Genomic DNA, 25,074 nt, shown 5'->3' on the forward strand with positions numbered 1-25,074 from the left:
AATAAGAAATTGGTTTGATGATTGGCTTCAATCAAATGTTTGCATTTGGAGAGGAAAATGGATTCCAGACAGAGAGACCAAAGGACTGGTGAGCAGCAAGTCTTTCATTGCCAAGGTAAGAGAATTTTGCTTGAGATGAAAGACAATCTGGGAGAGGTATTTAAGGATCCAAAGCATCTCTAGAATGGACAGAAGATAACACAACTCTGTCTGCATTTCAGAAATGCTTTATTCTTTAAATCAGTTTAACACCTTTCCCCAACAAAACCTGTATTAAGAATGCACATTCTGTTTGAAATAGGGTATATCTTTCAAAAGACAATCGCTTTGAAGTTCAATGCTTGAAGCTGTGGCAAATCAGTTTAATCTATACATAATTTGTCCCAACAGTTAACTATTCTCAGTGTTGGAGAAGAAATAAAAAAGGGAGAAATAAACCATTTTGTGGACTAGATTTAGCTTCAGCTTGCAGCTGCTGGATTTCTATGGATGCTTCCACACATTAACAAGAGCTTTCAACAATCCAGAATCTCTCTGTTTTGGAGGCATTCATAAACTACAGTCAAGTCACGTTTAACACCTTTCCAGATCCCTTGGTTGGGCCAGGTTGACAACTTGTTCCCTGGATCCCTCAGCAGAGATCTTCTACCATTCTCCAGCAAATACCATGAAGATGTTCTGAGTATTTTGCAGTGACAGAATTAGCTGTCATCATACTGCAGAGTTTGGAAGTATGGTGAGGAGCTGGATGGAAAAAGATACTTTTCACTAAAATGCTGTAATAAAAAGAAAAGGTGAAAAATACAAAAGCCTTCCCCATAAAACATGCAACCAATTATACTCCTGTTCATCTGGCCAACATAACTCCAGGGGGACTAATGGTATCATGTCAAGTTAGAGCACAAAGATAGCAGCTGGCTCAGATGTCTGCTTAGGTATCGTTTGAAAGTCAGCATGCCTAGAAGTGCATATTACCTTCTGCCAAACACCTGGATCAGGACTTTTTCAGGTCTATTTTCTCTCATTTACCTTTTTTTTTTTTTTCTTCTGCTTTAAGAAAGTAGTAGCTTCTTTTGCACCCAAGACTTAGCCTAGGGAAACCAAATCAAAGCAAAATCCTAAGCCTGTCTCCTCTTCAGAAGGACACTCCAACTATTCTGCTGAGTTCCTACCTCAGAGCTGCAGTGAACAGCCTGATTTATCTAAAAGGAGTGAAAATGATTTTCTGGTTTTCCACTCTGCAGCACCCATTTTATTTCATGCTAAGGCAAATAAATGCATCTGCTACTGTCTTGCTCCTTCCACTATAATATATAGGAGGTTAAAGTCACAGTTCAGATCTCAGCAGGTTTCAGATTCAAATGCTCATTATATAGTGTTCTAGCAGAGAAACACAAAAGTAATCTTCAAGAGGCATGAAATTTCTTATGTTTAGAAACTCTTTGTAAAGGTCAGGGGTTTTTTAGCTTTTAAAAATGCAACCTGCAATTTAGAATACTACCAAAGTCCAAATTTCAAATGGATTAAAAACCAAAACAAAACACCTGAACCCCCAAACCAACAAAACACAGGCAATTTAGCTGGGGAAACTTTTATGCATAACCTGTTATTATAATGAAATTAGGAGAAAAAAGTAGCTGTGTGAGCTGCCAAGCTAATGAACCATGATTTCCAACATCTTTCTCCCATGAGGGTTTGCCAAAATCTAATAAAAGTGTAAGCTTCCTTAACTTCCTTCTTGTGGGTTTTAATTGGCTTTTTCCCCTCAGCCTGGCATAAATTTTCATAGCATGTGTAATTTCTAATACTTTTGAGATTTCTCCTTCTCTATTGAAGATGTTTGAAATCATTGGGTGTGGGGGGGAAATGAAGATAACCAGCCACCGCATAATTTGCTTACGTCTCACTTCCTCAAGAGGCTCAGTTGAAACATTATAAAACTGCATTTAGCTTTCACCTTGCATGGATTTGTAAAATTTAGTGGTGCACTGTCCTGCAATCTCAGTCTACAACCCCAATGGTCTGCCAGCCTAACAGAGCTGCTCTGCTTGAGTAGCAGCTAACTGAAAAGTGAAATATGGATTATGGACAGAGCCAAGCGCCTGTAAAAACAGGTGCTTTTCATGCTCATGTGCAAACCTCACCAAAGTGCTGATAACAAAACATTAAAGATAAATCAACATGCACAGCCAGGCCTTTCTAGACAAATCTATACAAATCACATTCATAAACCAACATTTACATAAAGATCTTCCCGAAGAAATCCCCTTACAGCTATGATTTTTGAAAGTGAATAGTGACCCCAGGGATATAAAGGGTCCAAGTGAACAATCATATTGTCTGGAAATAAAGCTCTCTTGCAAATGCCACACATCAAGAAACCAAAAAAAGCTCAACGCTTACAATGGCAAGTCATTTCTGAATTACTTTTTTACAGTACTTTTTTTACTTTTTTACTACACTTACAGTTCCTTTCTACTCATTCTCTTTTAAGTGAAGGTTTCACAGGGATAATTTGGACACTATTTCAAACACAGTAGCCTATTACAGCAAGACATTTCTTGTCTACTTCCGTTATTTGTAATTTCTGAACTACTCAAGGTTGAAATATATATTCTTTTAGAGAAAGCACAGCAGCTCCTGTCAGTGAGTCGTCCAGAAGGGAAACAGGGTGAAGCAGCATTTTCACAGGTATTTTCACAGTGTTTCAAACTGTATTTTCAACATCACTCATTGGGAATTTTTGTCCCCTCCAAAACAAGTACAGAACTAATTGGAAAATTGCCTTTACAAATTCATGCAACATCAGGGTTCAGCAAAGGTCTGAACCCAAAGAAGGCTTTGAGCTTCATGCTGTAAGTCTAAAACTTCCTATGGAGACTGAATCAAAACCTACAGAAACCAAATGAAGCATTTCCATTGACTTTAAAAAACTTTAGACCCAATGTAAAATAAAGTTAAGGCATATACAGATATATTGTTTCATGAGAAAAATATATCCTTTTGATAGTACGGATTTCTTGTTATTTAGCTGTCTGTACCTGAATTTTACCATCTATGCCTGAATTTTCTGCTCTGATATACAACCATGCACCAACCTCTTAGAGCCTTTATTCATGCAATACTCCAATTGAATCAATGGAAATTTTTAAACAATTAAATGACTGGATTTGGCATTCAATAACAAAGGCTTTTTGAAGACAAGCCATACCAGCAACCTGCTTTAGCCAGATATCTTGTCTTTGGTTCAAGTAAGAAAATTAAGGTGAAGTCAGAAGTCCAAATTCTATTTTGACTTTCATTTTCATTTGATCATACTCAAGCTATTCAAGCTTCCTGAGTTGTGAACTGGGAAAAGATGCAAGCCTTCTTGCCCTACTTCCTATCCCCAGCTCTCACACAGACACTACTATACACATGTTAAAATTATTACCATTCTTCTCTATCTGCGTCACAGTTGCAAAAATATCTCATATCCAGACAACTTTCTTCCAGTCCACATGCACACTGTTGAATGCCCGGAAGAGATCCTCCCCAGTAAAGATGCTTTTCATTGGCACGGCCAACCCACCAAGCAAATGGCATTCCATCTGGATGAAAGGGAAAGACAGGGAAAAAAAAAAAGAGAAGAGAAAAAGAGAGAGAAAGAGAACTTGATAAGCAAATTGGATTCTCCTGAGAATGAAAAAGAGAATGGAGGTGGACATGTTAAACAATACTGAAAGAAAAGGTGCAAACTACAGATGAAGTAACAAACCATAAACTTTGCCCAAGTTCTGTTTTATGGAACACATGCTGAGAAAACAACAGCTGTGTGGTAATCCCATTTGGTTTGAGGGGCAGGTGTTTCCCCCATAGGGCTCATGTGCCAATCACCCAACCTTGGTGCGTTTCAGCTGTAAAGACTTTTGACTTGTAAACCCAACACCACTGTCTGCAGCAGCTGTGTCCAGTGACTTTGTGTGATGCTAGAGGGGAGGCCTGATCACTGAAGGAGTCTGGAATCAATTCTCCTGCCACAACTCATGCTGAACAGCTGTCTTGAGCCACCCAGTATTGACCAGGGATGTCTTGCAGAGCCTACTTGTTATGAAGGAGACTCTAGCTCTTAGATCAGGATTTTTTTACCTTAAGACTAATATATAAAGAGCAAAAATCTTCAGAACTGACACACAATCTGACCTATTACTACGTGCTTAATACAGTTCCTCTCAAAACTAAGACCAAAATTTGTATGGTTTCCACGGGAGCAAGACTAGGGATTTTAGTGTGCTCGCCAAGAGTGGAATTTGCAAATGCAAAGTTCCATAGCATATTAAAATATGCTAGGATTAAGGATTCAGGTAAGAGATAAGTGGGGAAAAAGATTTCTCTCCTTGGGAATTAATTTGTCTCTAAGAAGTTATTTTCTATCAGAGATCTAAGATCCATGTATTTATATAAACCAAGATAGTTTTTGCTTAAATTTCACAGTCCATTATACATCAAGCATTAAATATTAATAGTCAGATACAATAAGCAGATTCACATGTAACAAAATCCGTGGATTAACATTTTGCTAAGACTGACTTTGTCTTCCAGCTCAGATAATTTTTCATTGACTTCTTAATCCTTAAATCAAGAAATGTAATCAGTTACCCATACAGGTAGATGATAAAATTTAGCAAAATTGACATATTGAGACATTTTGATCAAAGGAGCTTGGAAAAGTAAACTGAACTGCTAATGTAGAAAAATGTATCAATTTATTCTTCAGCTTTACTAACATTATTAGTAGGGAGTATTCCTCATTATACAAAGTGAGAAAATCTAAAATATGAAATGCAATCAAGGTTAACAGTAGAGTGTAAGGGACTAATTAAAATGAGTTTTAGAATCACTTCACAAAATTAATTCATATTTGTTTTCCTTCTAAGCTTAGACTGCTGAACTGTAAATTCATGCAGAAAGGAAAATAAAAATAGGAAAATTAACTCAATTCTCATGATACCAACAATTAAGACATGACGAGTTTGACCAATACCCAGTAGTGTTCATTAGAAAACCACAATTCAGGAACATCTAAGGATTCATCTTACAAAAATGTGCACGCTCATATTAGGTCTCATATTATTGTCGACACATTTATATTTTCTTTTTAGCTGATTTTCTTGCAGAAGTTGATTGCTGCAGTCAGTGAAACAGGTCTATAAGGTATTATTGGGAAATTGTTTGATAAACTTGGAATAGTAATGTTAATAGAATAAAAGCGTAATTTGTCTAGGAGTTGAAATAGATATACAGAAGTTCTCAATGTAACTTTAAAAGTGCCCATTCTGGAAAAATATATTTAGATAAAGATAAATCCTTCAGACCATCAGCAAATAATGGTATTCATTAATCAAATTCAACCTGTGTCAGATTATTTTATCAGAAATAATTATATACTTAAAAATAACAGTGAAATAATCATTCACAGGTATTAAGAATTAGTAGTTTTCTGATGTATTTTTCAGATCTGTTGTTATTTGCTTCATTGAACAACACCAGGCAAAGACATACACATTCAGATTTATGACGTAGACTGGGGAAGTGATAGTTGCACTACAGTTTGGGTCATTTACAACTAAATTAAAAGTAGTGCTAAACAATAGAGCATTCAATGTTATAAGGAATGATCTTAGATCATCAAGGGAACAGACTATAAAAAAAGTGTCTTTTCAAAAATTCTAGTTATTAGGTAGAGGTCTATCACCCTTTACTCAAGATGAGTAAATTTTTCTCCCTAACTAATCCCTTAGAAATCAATTGTAGCATTAAGGAAAAATATGCCCTGATTCTTCAAAACTCTTTTCCATGGCCTTAATTTTTAACACATGAGAAATCACAGAGCTATTCAGCAAAGCTCTTATATCTAAGGTACTTCAGCAACATCTGAAGTATTTAGGAATTACTGAAGCATATATTGTAGATCATATACTCGTAATGCTGAAGTAAAGCGATATTTCACTAGTGATGCAAATCAATCTATTCCTGAGTTCTTTCCAGAATGTTTACATGATTATATCTTGGTGGAGCTGGGAGATGCCTTGCACTGAGACTGAGTTTGGCCAACAGGTGTTAAAATTCTTTCTTCTAAGTCTGTAGGTCTGTTGCAATATCTTCATTTCTGTAATCATGGAATTATAATTTTTTTTAAGTATTATCAAGTCTCCATCACATCAAAATGAATTAATTTTCTTTCTGCAGTAAAGTCACGGATTAAGTCAATGGCATTAATGAATGAGTTTACACGACCCCATAAACTAATGGTTTCTTAGGTCAGTAGAATTCCACTTTAAGAATGCTAAGCGAACAAGTCCATTTGATAAGAAGTGCTACTAATTCTTCATTCTGTGCTTTCGTTGTACATAGTAACACATTATTTAGTCAAAAAAAAGGTAGTCAAAAGCCTATTGCACAAGTGAAAGTATAGTTTTCCATGCATTTTTGTCCATTTACAACTGAATAAAAATCCACTATAATAAATTTATTAAAGTTGCCTTTGAACTCCCTATGGTGGTTCTGAAGGAGAATATGTGCGAAAAAATATCAAACCAAGCAAAGCAAACAAGCCCCAAGTGACTGAGTTCACCAGTAAAAGAATGGAGACCAGTTTCTTTCAAGTGATTTCTTCCTGTACTTCTTAAGTTGCCTTTGGAAGTTTCTAATTTTGATAATAAAATCCTCAAAAAAAGGCACATTTTTTCCTTTCCTGCAGAGGATAATAACCCTTTCTATGATGATGCTGTCTAGAAGCCAGATATTTAAATCAGTGTTGTGATATTTAAATCAATGTTTTTAACATAATTCAGTATGGTATTGAATAAAAGAACTGGGCATGCACATAGTATTTTTTATCTAAGCAAGTACTACTACTTATTCACACCATCAGGTACAGGCTGCAGCAAGAGGAGTTGGCACAGGTCTTCTGAAAGGAAAGAATAAGGGGCCTCATCTTCAGTTGATCATCTTGATGTTTCCCTCTACCTGTATCTGTAGGCTGGTCCTTTGTGTTCTATTGGTCTATTCAACAGCTACTCTGTGTGTGTCCGAATAGCCATGTAAGACCCCGGAAACACTGGCACATACAGTACAGAAACACACAGACAAGAACTCAGTTTTTCTCTCTCCAGGAAGGCACAGAGAGTAAGTTCCTTTCAGATCTCAGTTCTTTAGCCAATCTCCAGCACCTGCTCTATCAATGCACTAAACTGTTCCTTGTTAGTTCTCTGTGTGAAACCCGTTTTGGCAGAAGCAGGGCTGGCATGGATGGTACAGTTCACAAGCACAGAGGCCGAGGGCTCAGAAAAGAATAGCAGACATATGGAGGTTGTTTCCAATGATCCTTCGAAGAACATGCAGCTTGAGATCAAATTCACCTGCAATGCGTATCTGGCTCTTCTAGTGACAAGAATGGCTGAATGCATATTCAGTGTCCCTCTACCAGCTTACAGGAACATGTCAGTCCTCTTAAATCTCCCTTGTAAGGACTTTTCTCTCATTTTCTGTATTAGAGGGCATTGACATTGCTAGCCATGCAAGTTATTTTTGAAGGGTTTAGACTTGTTCACATTTTAAATACCTGAGAAGTTTTTCAAATACTATCTCTATAGGCACTCAGAAGCTGAAGGAGGGGGAGAAACAGCCTATTGCAACAGCATTTAGGGCTTAATTACTATGTGTATAAATCCCAAGCAACTTCTGTGGACTCAGTTTACCTTTATATAGGCAGAGTCTAATAATTGGCTTTTATGTTTGTACAACATGAGTTAAAGCCATGCATTTTTGATAGTATTATATTTAAAATATTTTTCAAGATTTGTTCACATCAGTTGGTGCTTGTTATTGCAACAAACAAAAGTCTAATGATTGAAATATAAGAAAATAAATTGGATCCCCTGCTAAACTCCTGTGCTGTATAAACCTAAAGTCTGACTCAGTAACTACAAAGCCCTAGGGCAGATAAAGCTTTTGGGGTACACCGGTTACTCTAACAGGTCAGTTAAAGGTGTTTTCCACCACTACTGCAAGTCAATTTATTTGTATCTATCTGTTGAAACTCTAAAGCCATATTGCATTGTAATAACATTCTCTTGGCAGTTTTTATGTTCAGCTTTTCCTCCAGAATCAAACTGAGTTAAGTAGTACTGAATTTATTAATCTTATATCTATATGTCTCACTGACGAACACGTAGATTAATTTACATCTATACTGTTTTCTCTTAAAAGGAAAGATTCACATATCAAGATATATGATTGATTGTAGAATGGCATAAAACAATCAAAGGCAATTCTTTCCTACTGCACTCAAAAAATAAAATATCGGTTTGCACTAACTGGTTCAACAATATCAAATCCTGCAAATGGCTCACCTGATACACTGAACATTATGTGGAAAAAGAAGTTAGCAGACTTTTTAATATGTACCTGTATATATGCACACACACAAGTATATGAGGCAATTTCAACCTGAATAACTGAATCCAGAGGCTAATTCAGAGTACAAATTATGTTCTCAGCTGCTAAAACATTTTTAAACATCTCTTAAAAAAATTGAGAGATGGGTAAGAGAGTGAGAATGAGGGAAAACTGTGTCTCAATATTTTTTTTTAAGAGTTACCAAAGTGTTGTTTTCCCATGCTTTATTTTCTCCATTGCAACATTTTTCTAGCCTGTTTCATCAAAATTTTAAACATTAAATTGAAGTAAAACAAATTCTTCCCCTTTGGCATTTTCAACAAGAAAAAAATACACTTTCGATAAATCAGTGAAAAAATGTTTATAATAATTCTAGACAAAAGTATGGACAAATAGGAGAAATATTCCATATTTAGTGGATAAGACAAAAGTAATATATTTTTAGAGGTTTTTGTTCAGTGAAAAGGTTAATGGTATTAATGACTAGGAATCTGTATTGGTTTGAATGACAGCTCACACCTCTGGGAGAATACACTAATAACACAAAGTGGGGTAAACTCAGGCTATGATGCATTAACCAGCATGTGTCACCCATTATTTGAAGTGGATGCTGAGATTTAACAGTGAAAAAAGTTGCTCTTTGCTTTACAGCCACAGTGAGGGTGTCTCAAGGCTCTGGCCCAGACAGAGGGAAGCAACAACTGCCCTTCGATATGGCAGGATCTCTGCACTTCGCAAACAAACCCCTGTTTTTAACTCAAGATCCAGTTACCTGGGAAAAAAAGGAATATACACAATATGGACCATGGCAAAAAAAAAAAAAAGAAAAAAAGGAGAATACCCAATGACATGATTCCTTTGTGCATTATTCACCGAGTGAGCTTTTTTGTACCATGCTACTCTGCTTCCATGTGGACACACACCCCGTTTATACTTGGCTCTTCTCTTTTCAGTACAGCCATAACGACCATCTAACACTTCCTCCCTTTTACTCAAAACCTTCCCCATGCAATTCTGCAATTCATTCTTATTGTCCTTTTCCTTTCTTAAAACTGTAACCCACATACCACTACCCTATTTTTCATAGATGACAAACACAACTGCTTTGGAAATTATGGCTAATCAATCACCACAGCAAGACAGATGCCATTCTGGACTGAGTAGCAATGGTGCTGGCCAGTTTTAGTTAACATTCATAATGAATTCGCTTTTAATTTCTGGTCAGATCCTGTAACTCTTATTCAGACCAGCTATCCTAAAGTGAAGTAGTCCTGCTAATGCCAGTGGAATTACTCCCTGGGCAAATGTTACTTAGTCACAAAGTCTGTCCCCTCATTTTAATTATTTTTTTATGTGTGGTTAGGAAAAGGGGAAAGAAAGGCAGTACTTAGATGATATTTTCTTTCTTGTTATTCAGCTTTGCTGTCAACATGCACTGCTTTCACACAGTCACAGGCTGAAGTAATTGCTTAAAAAAAGAAGAAAAAAACATGCAGCAGCATTTGTCTACATCTTTTTCTCTTAAGCAAAGAAACTGCATGTCCCTCTGGAGCAGCTGTTATCATGGTGTTCTCTGTGCTTCCTGGAGTTGTTAAGATATTCTCACAGAGGAGAATGGGCAGAAAGAAGGTAAATAAACACAGACCTTTGCTGCTTATAGATTTAACAGAAGGCTAATGAGCAGAACTGCTGAGATGTAATGACAGAGTTGTGCCATCACACACTAACAGTACTTCAGTAAAAGCAAAATCCTTACCAATCCTTTGAGAGACAGATTTAAAGATGGGTGTAAGGATTTCAGACCCAAACACTTCTATATGCTGAGGAAGAATGAATCTACATCCAAAACTAAAATTTTATGCCTTGTGAATGTCTCTGCTGAAGGCCAAAGAAGGATGAAAATATTATGAGTACTTGCATTCTCCTCTGCCAGCTCAGGCTGGGTTGTTTTCTCAATAAATTTCTGGCCAAGTGACAAGTTTCCTGAAAGATGCAAGTGGGAATTCAGCCAGTAACAGAAACTATGGGAACAGCTGAAGCCATGCAGGTTAGGAAGAAAAAGCAACAACAACCCAAGCCAAAAACAAAAATGCAGAGCAGATTACAGCTTTTAGGGACAAATGATAAAACAGAAAAAATAACAGCTTTGAATCCTCAAGAGTTTTGCTGTAGATAGACTAGATATTCTACCCTTTGAAACAAATAAACAAACAAAAACATCTTATTTTCTTTATCTCCTGCATTCCAGCTCAGCCTCACTTCAAACCTGTCCTTCTTGCTTTCAACTCCTTTTCCTTTCATCATTCCCCTTTTCCTTTCCTATTTTTACTGTTCCTCCAGGTAAATTCAGATAAACAAGCCCTGCATTGTTTTAACAGATAGGCCTATGACACTGATGCATGTCCTGTCACATCCTTACTCTGTGCTAGGACCAGAAACCCATAAGTGTCCTGCATTCAATTGCAAGCGAACAACTACCAGGGATAATCCACAGTGGGCTCCAGCATTACCCTGCCAGAGGAGCCGGTCTCGTTCAGCAGATGTCTGGACATTTTTTCCTATGTCATAGGTGTAGCCAGTAAGAATAATGGCAATAAAAGGATGCCATCATTTGTTGCTCTCGCACCGCTCTTTCAGTTCCTATGTGTCATTCTTATCCTTTTTCACCAGTACTATTTCACTCATTTCTACTGGAAGGTCATTTCCTGTGGTGGCTCAATGCATCGCCCAGGACAATGGTCTTTTGTTCTTAATCAGCTACTCAGCATAAATATACAAATAGTTAGCAAGTGTAAGTAGTAGCAAGTACTGAATTAATGGATTAATAAACAGAAGATAAACCATATCATGTCATTCCAGTTCTTGTGAAAACACCATGGGGCACTGAAGTATCATATGTGTTTAAGACTTGAGGATGTCTGTATCTGCAGCAGATCAATGCTCTTCAGTGGCTCCTTGGGGCTTGAGGAAGACAACAGGAGTGACATTCATAACTAACCTGTATGCAGCTAGTAACACATCCCAGTCCCTCAACATGCTACTGAAGTCTTACCCACGTTGTCTTAGGAGCTCACAGGTCGAGGTGGTCTGGTTTTAGGTCACCATATACTACATGGAATGGGGAAAGCATAGAAGAGATGAGTTTGTAAGGTTAGACAGATCACACGTGGTTCTTCAAACCTTTCTTTCTATTTTAAAATGGATGTGAAAGGGCTACAGGGTAAGGAGAGACTCCTGAACTAATGCACCTTATAAACTACTGTAAAGTGAGATAAGTAGTTTATCACAGAGGGTTTTATTCTTAAATGCTATTTAAGTTTTCACAGAGGAAAGTAATTTCAGAACCTAAAAATAACATTGCAGAGGACAGAGTAGAACAGTTGAAGCATCGAAACTGTGAATGGTGCATCAAACCAAACCTCAATCATTTCACCATGAGAAAACTTAGTATTCAACCATTCTTCATGAAAATGTTGAAGTGAGGCAACATTATGAGCAACTGTCCCAGGAAAGACTGCCAGGAAGAGACACTTTGCAGCTCATTCATTCACTACTATTTTCAAGGGACAAAAAAGGCCAGATCTAGCAACTGGTATAAATGCATCTTGTTCCAGTGAAATCAGGTTAGCTGTGCTGAATTGCACTCACTGAGCATCAGAATGTTCACGGGAAGACAGAATGGTCGAGGCTGGAAGGGACCTTTTAAGACCTTCTAGTCCAGCCAGCCCCATGCTTCAAGCTGTTCTGAAACAGATTTGGGTTGTAAGAATTCCATACACAAACTTTGTGGCTGCCACTGTGAGAGGTTAAAGCACCATCTGCAACTGTGCAGTGACTGAAATAAAGGTCTAAAAGATCTGTTTCTAAAGGGGGTGAAAAGGGAAAATTAATTATATATTTGACTCATTTATTCTTGGAAGATCCATAGTGAGAGATCAACTTCTTGGGATAGGGCATGGATGAAGAGAAACAGAGGGACCCGACCTGCAGCGCTTTGCATCCCATGCACTCAACATGGTGCAACTGCGGAGCCATATCACAAATCCCCCAATTCTGCACAACTTGCAGCCTCATGCACTTGCAGCTACACACCAGCATGAGCCCTTCTTCAAGAAAGTCCACAAAATTCAGGTCTATAGCCTGGCCTAATGGTAGTTTGGAAGCCAGCGAATAATTGAGAGCAGGATGCTCAAGTTTATGTACATGAGTCAATTGGAGTAAAGGTGAGTGGAAATAATAAAAGGTTTAGTCCAATGCTTGCAGGAACCCATAGAAGGTGTGCTGGAACATGCTCACAGCAAAATGCAATTTGATAGGCTAGAAAAAGAAAATAAAATGGGGATATTTTTGACTTTTAATAGGAGACTGGATAAGTTACAGAAAAACATGCTGTGGAAAGCAATCTTTGCTTCGTCCTTTGGGAGAAACTACATACGCTAATAATGGTTCTTCTCCCCCCACTTCATTTTGAAAAGTATCTGAGTAAAAATGGAATTACCTTACTCAACAGAACTGTTTCCTGTATATGCAGTTTTAACTACCAGCATTAATAATGAGAAAAGTATCCTTATTATTACTTTTCTTTTCCCCTCCTGATCACACGGCACCAATACAGTCACTACTGACTGAAGTGGACTATCTTCTGATTTGACAACCGTCCACAAAAGTTTGATTAATTTTGTTCCCATTGTAGTTGTCATGACAGCTTCTGGGAAGAATAAAATCTAGATTTGGGTACATAGAATCTGTATTAGCAATATTGATTCATAGAGCAATGAGAACACACCTTGTCTTTCAGCTTCCAGGTTGATACAGCATGGTTAACAGGGAATGACATCTATTTAATTGGAGCAAATCTGATCAGAAAGCAATTGAGACAGTGTCATTTCCACAGAGTGCCTTTTTGAAGTGTAACCACTAACTGGTTCCTGTAAGTGGATGATAATAACTACTGAATTCCATGGCTTAGATAGATCTTAAAGAAATCATAAAATATAATCAGTTAACATGCTGAATTTCTGAACTGGAAGAAAAATAGAAAAACAGTCTTAATAGAACATAAATCAGAAGAGCTAATAACATATTATTAATGAATTTGAAGCTGCAATACCTATTTAAATAAATGATGACATTTTTTAAAAACTGATAATTATTGGGGTGGTGCTTCTGTTTTGGAAAGAATCCTTCAGAAAATGAGATGTGAACATCTCAGGTTGTCTGTAAAACTAACTGGGCAGATGAGCATCTTCAGTAAGAGGGAAATCCAGTGTAATTCCCTCCATTCAGCTTTATATAAAAGTCAGAGGCTGGGTTATTTGTTGTTGTTTTTGTTTGTTTTTTTTTCTTTGTTTGTTTGGTTAGTTGGGTTTTTTTTAAGGAAAAAAAAAAAAAACAAACAACAGTATATTTAAATCTATGCTAAACAGCTGAAGGAGTCCCTGTGTAGAGCATGCAATATACTTGCTGTCTTCTAAAAGACAAGCACTGTAAATAACCAAAAGATGAAACCTATACCCAGAAAAGAGTTTAGAGAATAATCCAGGTACATTACTGAGTCTTATAGTAATTGTTAGCCAAAAAGGCAGCTTGGACAAGCACTGTAAAAACCATGCTCTTAGCTTCCCCTCCTACTCTTCCATCACATCCCTACTGAATTTAAATCTCACAGGGTTTACTTTTTGCTCTCAAAACATGTTAGCATGTTAGTTGTTGGCAAAAGACAACACTCGGTTGTACTCACTGTGATCATAACAGCACTTGTCTGGATAGGCAGTACAACAGTGGACAAAGTCTAGTTTAAAGTTCTTTATAAAACAAACAAACAAAACCCCAAGCAACAAACGCACAAACAAACAAAAAAACCCCAAGAAAACACTCACTGAAATGCATCCCAGTATCTCTGAAAGGCTACGAGCAATATGACAACACATTAAACTTCTTTATAGTCCAATGTGTTACTACACATTACAGAGCAATGGTAAATAAATAACTGCTGATTTGACATGGCTTTCAACTGGTGAGCAATTCTGCTTTCCTCAATGTTACAATTAATGTCAGCAGTTAATGCCCTAAGTGGTGGAATCAGAAACTTCACTACAATAAACAAATGCAGTCAAGTTTCAGCTTAAGGATATACCCAAACTGCAGCACAGCCTTGGTTCAGCTGGCCCTGTCTCAGGCTGCAATTACAGTTCTGTTGGTCAGAGCAGCAGGGACATCATTTGTCATCCTAAGGAAGGCTGGAGTGCTGCAAAATTGGGCACTTTGGAAAAATGCAGCTGTAGCAGAACATATGTATAAGCAAGACCATGAAATGAACTGGCTCCAAGCCAGTGTGTAAGGAGAAAAACAAGAGATTATAAATGAAAAAAAATCATAGAATATTGTACTCAGAAGATGCTCCTATTGATATATCCTGACCAGCTTTAAAGGTCAGGATGACAACAATCTGTCTTCTCTGTGGAACAGCTTAATCAATTTGCAGCTCTTTTTTCCTCACCCTGTTAGCAATGAGCTTACATCTTTCAAATGGATCTTCTTTTCAGTTTTTGCTATTTAATTGGTCTCAGGTTCCTGTATATCTCTCTATACAACCGTAGCAAACAGAAGGATATATACATGGGTGTGTATATACATTCATGCACAGACTGTACTGGATAGAATATGAACTGCTCAGCTATGCTCCGTAGATCTGCTCTCACTAATAGAGACTATTATTCAGCTCAAAAGACAGTTTTCTGCTCCTGGAGCAGAAGGAAGAACTCAGCCATAGCTTTACCACTGCAGTGAATACTGGAACTTGCAGAGGCTGCAGAAGAATGACAACCATGCAACCATGAGAAACCACCAATCCTTCCTCTTTTTCCAAATGCTGAACAGAACTGCATGGAGACACAGACTCATTCTCCCATCACAACAAACACATACATCTCCATAACCCCCTACGCCCCCAGGGTAGGGCTGGGCACCTCAGTGGCTCTGGGCCAGTAGAAGACAACCTGGCCTCATTCATTGATTTCTTGGCAGTAGTGGAGCACAGCTCTTGATTCTTGAGAGAACTCCAGCCGTCACATCACTCATCAGGATCACATAAGCTGCAATGATTATATCACTTATTATTTTTCATTTTCTTTCTTCCCATGGAATATACAGTCAACAAGGCCATAGTCCTTATTTTCACAGTAGTTAACCTTGTGTTAATTTCATCTAATTTTCAGCACTTAACTGAGATGGCATCATCTATGTGCCTCCTGTATTTGATGGTGAGAGGAAGACCCATCATAGAAGCTGTTTAGTCAGCCTACAAGCTTCTTGAAGAAAGAATCGAGATCTTTACACATACTGTAACTTTCTACCATAGGTCTTTCATCACAGCTGATAAAATATAAACCTGTCTTGAGGGCTGTATCAAGGCTGTGAATCAAAATCCCAGAAGATGATCACACACATAGTCATCTTTCCTTCCAACAGTAAGGCTCCATAACTGAATGTAACTTCCTCAAGACAAGTATAACCTACTACAAATCCTGTCTGCTACTGGTTTGGAGAGATGTAAGCATCTGCCTCATGTAGCAATGCTTGGGTGGAAACAATACAACTGAGTCAGGGAAGTCTAAGACCGGTGTAAGGTATTGTCAAGGTATAAATTAATATATATCTTCAGAGTTCTCCAACAGCTATGCAAAAAATGACTGGGCTCAAGTACTCCCATTTGACTATCTACATCTTTTGCCTGCTGTCTTTTCATGACATGGAGCCCCAGAGGGACAGGGTTCAGAGGAAATGAAGTCATGGACAAGATCAGGCCCAAGATGCTTATTTTAACATCAGTCCCAGATGGAAAAAAAAAAGGAATCCCTGAGGGACAAACTACTTTACAAATATAAGAGAGCCCCTCCCTCCAGCCTCTTCTGTCTGTACGTATGCCTGCATGCACATGTACACCCTTGTAATGTAAGCTTTTCTACTCAGATTTACGTTAAGGAATTAATAAATATTAGTTACACATTTATGGTTGTAATAAACTCCTAAGGATTATGATTTTCTCTCATCTGAATAGCAGAACAAATACAACAACAAACATTACCCTGATGTATGCGTCATTTCAGAACAGATTGCAGAAACAATCAGCAACATGCAACCTCTTGTAAAGAGAAGTGATGACTTTCTCCCCCTTGCCTCGTCTCAGCATTGTATTTTTTTTTCCTTCCCTCACTCTCAGACAAATGACATTTGGCAATGTTGATGCCATGCTGTGCATTTTTTTTCCACTCACATGCAACTGGTCAAGATAAAGGGCAGTTGTCCAGAGATTCAGGTAAGATGCAGCAGTATGAATCTGTAATTTCAGAGATACAGAAGACTGATGTGCATAAAGGAAGCAAACCCCTAATACAGGAATAAATTTATTTATCTGAATTTGGTTTTCTTTTTCTTCCACATTGTGAGTAAAGGTTTTAGCCATACAGCTTTACTTTTAAATAAAATACATAAATGACTCCTAAACAGCTGGCCTACTTAACACTACTATGTAAACATCTGTTCACATTCATGCATGCAAATAAGTACATCAGCTACGAAGTCTCTTAGGCTCAAATTAGTCTTTATCGAGTCCTCCCAGAAACCACTGGGGTGGAGGCCAATGACTGTGTGAAGGGGAAGGAAAGGGAATTCTTAAGTTTTTTTTTGATTATTGATCCTTGGAGAAAAGATGGATGATAGAAAATACCAAAATCTCAATTCTCATGCTTTCTATTTTTCAGTATGTTTGCTTTAAGAAAGTTTTCTTTCCTGTCTCTTTGTGTCAGCTTCCGCCTTCATCACATATTTTAACAGCTTGTTATATAAACGGACATTGTATCAAATTTTTATTCCCCTTTATTCAAGCCATCTTTTGAAAGTGCCAGAGATCTCAGCCCTGCTCCTGCTGAACTAAATGGGATTCTTGACATTGACATGAATGGAAACAGGATTAGGCTGGCTGTATGCCTCATTAGATACGCGATTCTATAGCACCCTCTAAAATTCTGCTGAACTCTCCCTTTCAAGCAAATAAAGCAGGTAAACTCAAAGGCCATGAAATGTCACTATTACATTTAAACACTTAAACTGAAGTACCTGATGAATTAGCCATCTTCTTGCCAGGCATCTTAGAAAACTGCAGCCCTCGAGGGATTTCCCCTGGCCGTTACCACTTATTGCAAAGTCAAAGAGAGAAAGCTAAGGTTATTGTTTTGCCTGTGGAGTCAAAATATGCTGAGAGAGCATGTTATTCCCCAGACTTACAGTTTTATTGCATTTCTAATTCACACCTAAGGTCACCATATGTCAAGTGAGTATGCATTCTGCTACCATGGCTATTGTCATCATTCTAACTCTAATACTAAATAGTCCTAGACTGGAACAACACAGTCTTAGAAACAAGTGTAATGTAGCACTTACAGAAGAAGACTGGTCTTCTGATTAAAGATGGAAAATTATATGTTCCGGTTCCACCTTTGGGTTTGTCAGACCCTCCAAAATCACACAAATTAGTTAATTGCTCTGAACCTTTGTTTTCACACCAGAAAGTCAAAGAACTACAAGCCCCAAATAAACAAAATAAACAAAACTAGTACATCAGCCACTGTGTTTTCTCTGTTGAGAAAGTTTATAAATGAATCAATCTTCAATCAAATTTCATTCGGCATTTAAAACTGCAAGATGAGGTTTGAAGTCAGTTTCTTGTGGCCTGATACAGTTATGCCACGACAATAATGCTTCCCTTTGCATATTGCATTAATGTGAATTTGACCACAGAATTGTCATTTCTTGTCATTTAAGTAGTCTTACAGTTAAGCAGCCATAATTGTCCTTTGGGTGTTATCTTAAACACATTAAAAAAGAAATTGAATGCTTTCACCACATTATAGCTGGGACACTTTTTCAAAGCTAATTTCTATGTCTGTGAATTATTCATAATACACTTCAAACAGGCTCTTCTGGATAAGGTAATTGACCTTGTCTGCATGAAGCACCTACTACCTTGCCTTGGGATAATTAAATCTACAATGTGGTCCATTATTTAAAGGTAATGTCTTTTCATTAGGTTAGGCAATATATTATCACTCAACTAGTCACCTATTTCTGCATTTAGCACATTCAAGTTTTCACTGTTTTGTCATGGGTTACACTCATCTCTCATAGCAATTTCTCATCTTAAGTAGCATGGTATAACAGTAAGAGAGCATTCTCTTGATAAAGGGAAGCAGGACTTTGAGGACTCAGATTTCCAGATTCACCTCTCTATTTTCAACCTCAGTTGGCTCTTTTTTTTTTTTTTCTTTTTTCCTGTTGAATACCCAAGGCTCTTCTGTGTTCCAACTACTTTGAACCACTTTAGCAGAATAAAGCAGCTCTGAATCTACTTAGTCAGTCAATGACAAAGTCCCCCTGCATGGGTAAACACTTGAGTGACATAGCAATCTGAAGAAGCTCCTCTATCAGTCCCTTTCCTGGCTCTGAAAAATGGCCAGAGATGGTATTCTAATTTATATTGCACCACTCCAGTAACCAAGCTTAAAAATGTTGCTCCACCCACCTCTACTTCAGTTGTGCAGGGTATACCTGTTTGTTCTACTGCAGAAACACAGTATTGTTTTTTCAATCCATCAGTGCCTAAGTGTTTACTCTGATTGCAAATACTGCATTAACAAGCTATAGATGCAGTTGTTAGCTTCTCTACATATCTGAATTTTTAGTTTTCTGTGTTTTGTAGTTTGTTTTACACTGAAGTGGAATTTAATGAAAGATGCAATAACTAAGGAGTTAATCCACTATCTTACTTGCCTAAATCAGTAGAAATATACTGAAGCAATGGATCTGATCCTTCATATCTTTGAGCTTTGGATTTTTTTAGTTAAATCATTCAATATTGTAGCTCCTCTCAAGCTGTCCATTAATGGAATCTTACAATTATGGTAGTTATTCGAAGCTTTTTAATCACGTCATACAAACACAGTTCAGCCTATGAATTGTTTATCTTGATTAGATATTGTTTGAGTTTTCACTTAAAATTGTGAGCATTGTTTTAGAGCAGAAATGAAGACAAGGGTATCAAAGACTTCAAGGTGTTAGAGTGAACATTTAGTGTGAAGACCCTTGGCTGAATTTCTATTTGCATAAATATTCAGGAACAATCTGTTCATGCCTCAGGAACATTTATGCAAACACAAAAATCTCAGTGTTGTGGTCCAGAATTATATAAAAAAAAAAGGATTATGAAAATTATCAAAGTGAAATTGAAATGAAATTCCAGCAGTATAGAAAAGAAATAGCTGCCATTTATCATTTTCCATCAGCTAAAACAAACTAGCCAAGGAAAGTATTGTTCTAAGCAAGATTACCTGCATCTGGCCTGTCTGCTAAATCATATTTCATAATGGTTGACTGCATTCCATTGTGTAACCACAGTGGTGTACTATACATTGATAGCTCCTGTCACTATAATATGATTATGTTTACCCATTAGTTTCTGATTTTGTGCCACAACCCAGCAACTACAATATTACAATAGTTCTAACGGTCTGTTTCACTTTGTTCATTTACCTATTAATTTTGGCAATGGTATATTTCACGGAACATAAATTTCATCCTTCAAAAACATGACAACCTGTAGTACAATATGGTCAGACACATTCTGGAGCTTTGTATGAAAGTAAAATGAATTGTCCAGGGTGGCATTTTGGAAAGAACATACCTCCGTCTGGAGGCATCGGTTGTATCTAAGGTGATTACTTCAGCAGTAATAGATGTAATTATTCACTCAATAAAATTCTGCCTCTATTAAGTAGGTATTTCTAATGTTCTGCAGATTGACTGGTGGCCCTAGCCTGTCTCACGGAGGCTGTAAACAAAATGCAACACAATTTCTTTGTCTGAATCCAGAACATAAACGTGCACTGGGAAGGAAGTGACCCAGAAAGCTGGCACTGCTTTGAACCTGGATGCTCTGGGAAAGAAGAACCCAAAACAGAACCTGAAAAATGCTTCCGCAGTTCAGTGATAAGATATGAAAATGGGAAAATAAGTGCACCAAACTGACTTTTCATAGCCAGGGAAAAAGCCAAAGGGAGCTAAAACAGAGCCTATTTCAGGAGAAGACAATTTGTCCTAGAATCTTAGACTCTGTTATGTTAGCATTCAGTCATAAAGATCTCTCTTTGAGCAGCAGCCCTTAAACTTCTGTCACACACCAAAATAGTTCCATCTGGATAAAATCTGAGAGCTTGAAATCACAATAACAATGGGAGGTAAACAAATGCTAATGTACAGAAAACCTTTAGCACAATGGGGAAAAGAGTAACCAATGGTAACTTTTCTTGCACCAGGCCTGACAGTGATCTAGCTAGCCCAAGAAGTTCACTACTTTCACCCTTCCTCCTAGCCTATCTACACATATCTACAGAATTATGCAAATACACACTTTCCCAAAAGGAAAGAACCCTGTCTATATCAATAGATAATTTTATGGACTGTACCAATTATTTGAATCAGCAGCTAAAAGAAAATATAGTATTTAAAATAAACATATCATGTAATTGATGTTGCTTTTTCTTCAGAACCACTTTTCAGACCTCTGATCACTTTTGAACACACCTGATCATAGGCTTGGACTCATCAGTAAAACAAACCTGTCAGGCTTGAATTAGGTTCAGTAATACAAAATTGAGAAAAAGAACAGCTAGGAATCATTATAATCTTTTCTATCAACAAGTGCCACTGCCAACATTTTTATCACATTGAATGAGGCAGCCTGAACAGAAAGAATAGAAAATGGCTACTGATTGCAGACTAAGCTACTGGGACCACTTCTCATGCAGTATTAATGTTAATATATTGGAATCACTGCCAGTTGTAAATTAGACGTGTCATTTTAAACTTTTTTTGGTAAATCAAAGATATAGGGAAAGGGGGAGATGGAACTAAGCATTGTGGATAAAGAAACACGCAGCACATGAAGCAGACAAGCACTGAATCAAGCACAGTAGCACGTGTCCAAAGATTTATGAAGACTGATGAAAGCTAATGAAGTTCAGCTGAGTTAAGGATGCCTATTTTGTTTAAGATTTTGTTCCTGTGCTAAAAAGGAGACAGACATTTGTGTATCTGGCATGGTGAGAAAAAACATGCATCTGCATCTCATTTTAAATTTCAGGTTTTCCTCCCAGCGTTAGGACAGTCAGCAGAAACTGTATAGTACTCTCTAAACCTGTTGATTCTAGTGGGCTTTAGATATTATATGTATTTCATATATACGTTTTATATCTCAACATGGTTTTCTAAAGAAATTAGACATATTGGAACACGCTACATGAACGTTTGTGCACATGTGTCTGTTGTTCAACTATAAAAAGTCATGAACCTACAGGCCAATTTCAAGTACAGTTGACTGAGAAATATGTTCCTACAGGTTTTATGTACTGCCTAAGCAGAGTATTGAGATATCCTCCTAGTACTCAGCCTAAGAAAAAGTTGCAATGCATTTTCAATTTCCAGCACATCTCAGACAACCCATACAAAAGCTCAACACTAAAGCAAAAAAAAAACATAGGGGAAAAAAAAAGCATTATTTAGTACTCCACGATTCATTGAACTATTGTTTTAGCAAAAATAAACAAATAAATTATGTTCTAAACTGTCAAGAATTCAGTAGCACAGACAAAATAAACAAAACTGTATAGCTGGGAGAGATGCTGCTCACTAGGCAGAAACATGAGAACATAAAATGTTTAATCAATTTGATCAGTTCCTGTTTAGAAAGATATCTGAAGTAAGCTTTATGTTTCACCTTCAGTTGTGTATCTCTCTGCCTGGAAGAACATGAAGAACATGATGAACACATAACCTTACTATAGCTACAGTAAGACCACATGGATCCCATCCTAGAAATGCAGGCCTGTTTTCAATATCTCTAATAGGGGGCATTTCCAAAAACAAGGGCACTGTTTCTTAATTACACATAGTCTCTTCTTGCCCTTTACAAAGAAAGACAAGATTCTTTTCATACAACTAAACCATATACTATAATCACAGGTATGACCAGGCAACAGGTAGAATAATTGTAATGATTTCTGTCTAATTAGCACGGGTAAGAACAACCATCTATCAACAGTGGGATGAATTCTAGCATTGAACTGACATTACTGGAGACAGACTTTGAAGACCAGATTATGAATCCTTACCTGTTGCATCTGTCTGCATGCAGACCCATACATAGATTCAATCTTATCTTTCCTCAGAACATCTATGAACAATGAAGTCATGGCTCTCCATATGGCATATAAGCATCTAATAAGGGCAATAGTCTTGAGGTTCTCACACATGTCCCTTTACAATCAACCACTGTAGAAAGCAAAATACAGACACTACCTGGGAGATGATGAGGACGAAGTCTGCATTCTTTGATTGATGCTTGAGACTGGTTATACGATTCCTGGTCTGCAAATCAGCAGAATCACAACTTTCTCTCCTTACCTGGTTGATTATACCAAACAACCCATTACACCTCACCCAAATATACCATTGCCTCCTTCGTAATTTGGTAGGTACATAAAAACTCACAGAATCAAGCCTTCCTTGCTGAATGACCACATCCGTGTTAACCAGTTTTCTTCTGGGACTTTTGAATTCTGCTCTAGAGAGCAAATGAAGAAGGGTCTTGATGTTGCTTTGAGTCCTGGACAGCTTGGGCAGGAACACACCCCTTGGCTAAACCAGTCTCCATTAAAGCATAAGCCTTCCTGCTATCAAAGGGGCTTGGAAAAAATTCAGGCTCAAAAGCTTTTTCATTTTTGTTTTCAATCTTTTTAGCCCAGCAGATATGAGGAAAAAACAAAACAAAACAAAAACAAAAAAACACCACAGAAAAACCCAAACAAACCAAAAACCAAACCAAACCAAAAAACCCCACTCTTCTTTAAAGAAAGTTTTAAAAGGGTTATTTTCTTTCAGATCACCACATCTTTATAACTACTTGTCAAGTATCAGTCAGATCTGATCCTCCCCAAATCAAACTGTTGTGGGGAGATGTAAATAATTCTCAATTGGTTTTAGATACTTGGGAGGGGAAGAAGTACACAACTTTTTTTTTCCCCAAAGGTCTGGAGATGTTTCCTCCAAGCATGCTTGCTTAACCTCCTTTATTTTAATTTATTTTACTTTTTTTTTTTTTTTTACAAAAGAGAGCAGCAGACAGAAGAGATACTGTTACACTACCCTTAACATCAAATGGATCAGATAAGCAAAACATTCAACTAAATACTCTTAGGGAAAGCTCTTATTCTGCTACATTTTGAACACTAAGCACAAAGTAATCTGAAAATACAGCCTTCAGCTGATCCTCATTGTTTCTTTTCCCATCTCTGCCTTCACACTTTCAAAAATAGAAAATGCATTTCCCATAGGCTATTTTCACCCTGTAACACAGGTAAAATTCTTAGACTTATAATTTGCAAGCAATGAATCTGAGTCTAACCCAATCTATACATAGTAAAAACTTGACTCCTTTTTCCATCGGCTTATGTTTTCTCTCTTCCTAATTACACTATGTAATTAAATTATGCTACTGTTCATTTTGTGTACAGCCTCTTACCACCTTGCCTTCTTGGATAGGTCAGACCAAGTAAAGCAAAAATCAAAGCATATGGGGGTCTGTTCTATTCACTTGCTCTATCCCATCTCATTTTGAGCAAGTGCCTTCCTTTGTATGTGCCTTTTTTCCCAGATCTAAAGCAGGAGTCAAATGAAGCCAAACCACACATAAAACCACACATACAGCCCAAAATGCTTTGTTATCCTCAAAGGTAATGTGAATAGAAATGTAAATTACTATTGCTTCTCTTACGTGGTGTCTTGGTAGAACAGGTCAGCTGAGAACACCTTCATCACCATGATTTACAGCTTCTATTCTCCAAAATCAGAAAACATCTCTCCCCGCACTGGCACCAATTTGACAAAGAAATTAGCTCAATGTAAGTAAGACAGTTTGAGTCTTATGGAGCCCAAGATGTTCAAAGTAGGACAGCTGAAAGAAGCAGACAAATGGAAGTGTGACGAGAGCAGACTCCCTGCTGTGGCTCTAATGAGGGAGAAGGCACACTTTTCTGCTCAGGCAGCAGTACTGCTTGCTTTCTTGAATGGTGGACAGGCTGCTGTCATAGCTAATGACCCATTAATGTAACAAGCCATGGATTAGCTGTTTGGTTCTAATTGCTATTATTTATTTATTGTTAACAATATGCTGAGTTCTGCAAAATTAAAGAAGACTATCACTGCTCGTGATTAAGGGAATGCTGGCTGGGATAGCCTGAAAAAATTGTGTAATTCTTTCCTTCTTTGAATTATATGTATGCATAGCTTATATGACTGTGTCTCTCAAGTCAGAGGTATCATTAGGACATGTTTGGTTCTGGCACATGTGCATAAACTATCCATTTCCAAATTCCTATTTGGACTGCAGAATTTCCTGAATTCAAGGATTCTTCATTACTGAGCTATAAGCACTTATAACAGCCCATAGATTCACAGGTTGAGCAAAAGTTATCATCGACTCTATTCCAAACCAGATGATTTTCAGGAACAAAAGTCCCAACCTAA

At 37.4% G+C, this 25,074-nt stretch overlaps 1 protein-coding gene across 1 annotated transcript in view; it reads right to left on the bottom strand.

Annotated features, from left to right (window-relative positions):
* The window catches only part of CNTNAP5 (contactin associated protein family member 5), a 557,878-nt gene that overhangs the window by 49,282 nt on the left and 483,522 nt on the right, over window positions 1-25,074 (bottom strand). Inside the window, exon 19 of the mRNA XM_082057253.1 lies at window positions 3,434-3,590. Within this exon, the coding sequence (XP_081913379.1) occupies window positions 3,434-3,590 (157 nt within the window). The remainder of the gene's footprint in view (window positions 1-3,433; window positions 3,591-25,074) is intronic.

This window comes from Streptopelia decaocto (genome assembly GCF_964273445.1).
Source record: "Streptopelia decaocto genome assembly, chromosome: 6".
Lineage (NCBI taxonomy): Eukaryota > Metazoa > Chordata > Aves > Columbiformes > Columbidae > Streptopelia > Streptopelia decaocto.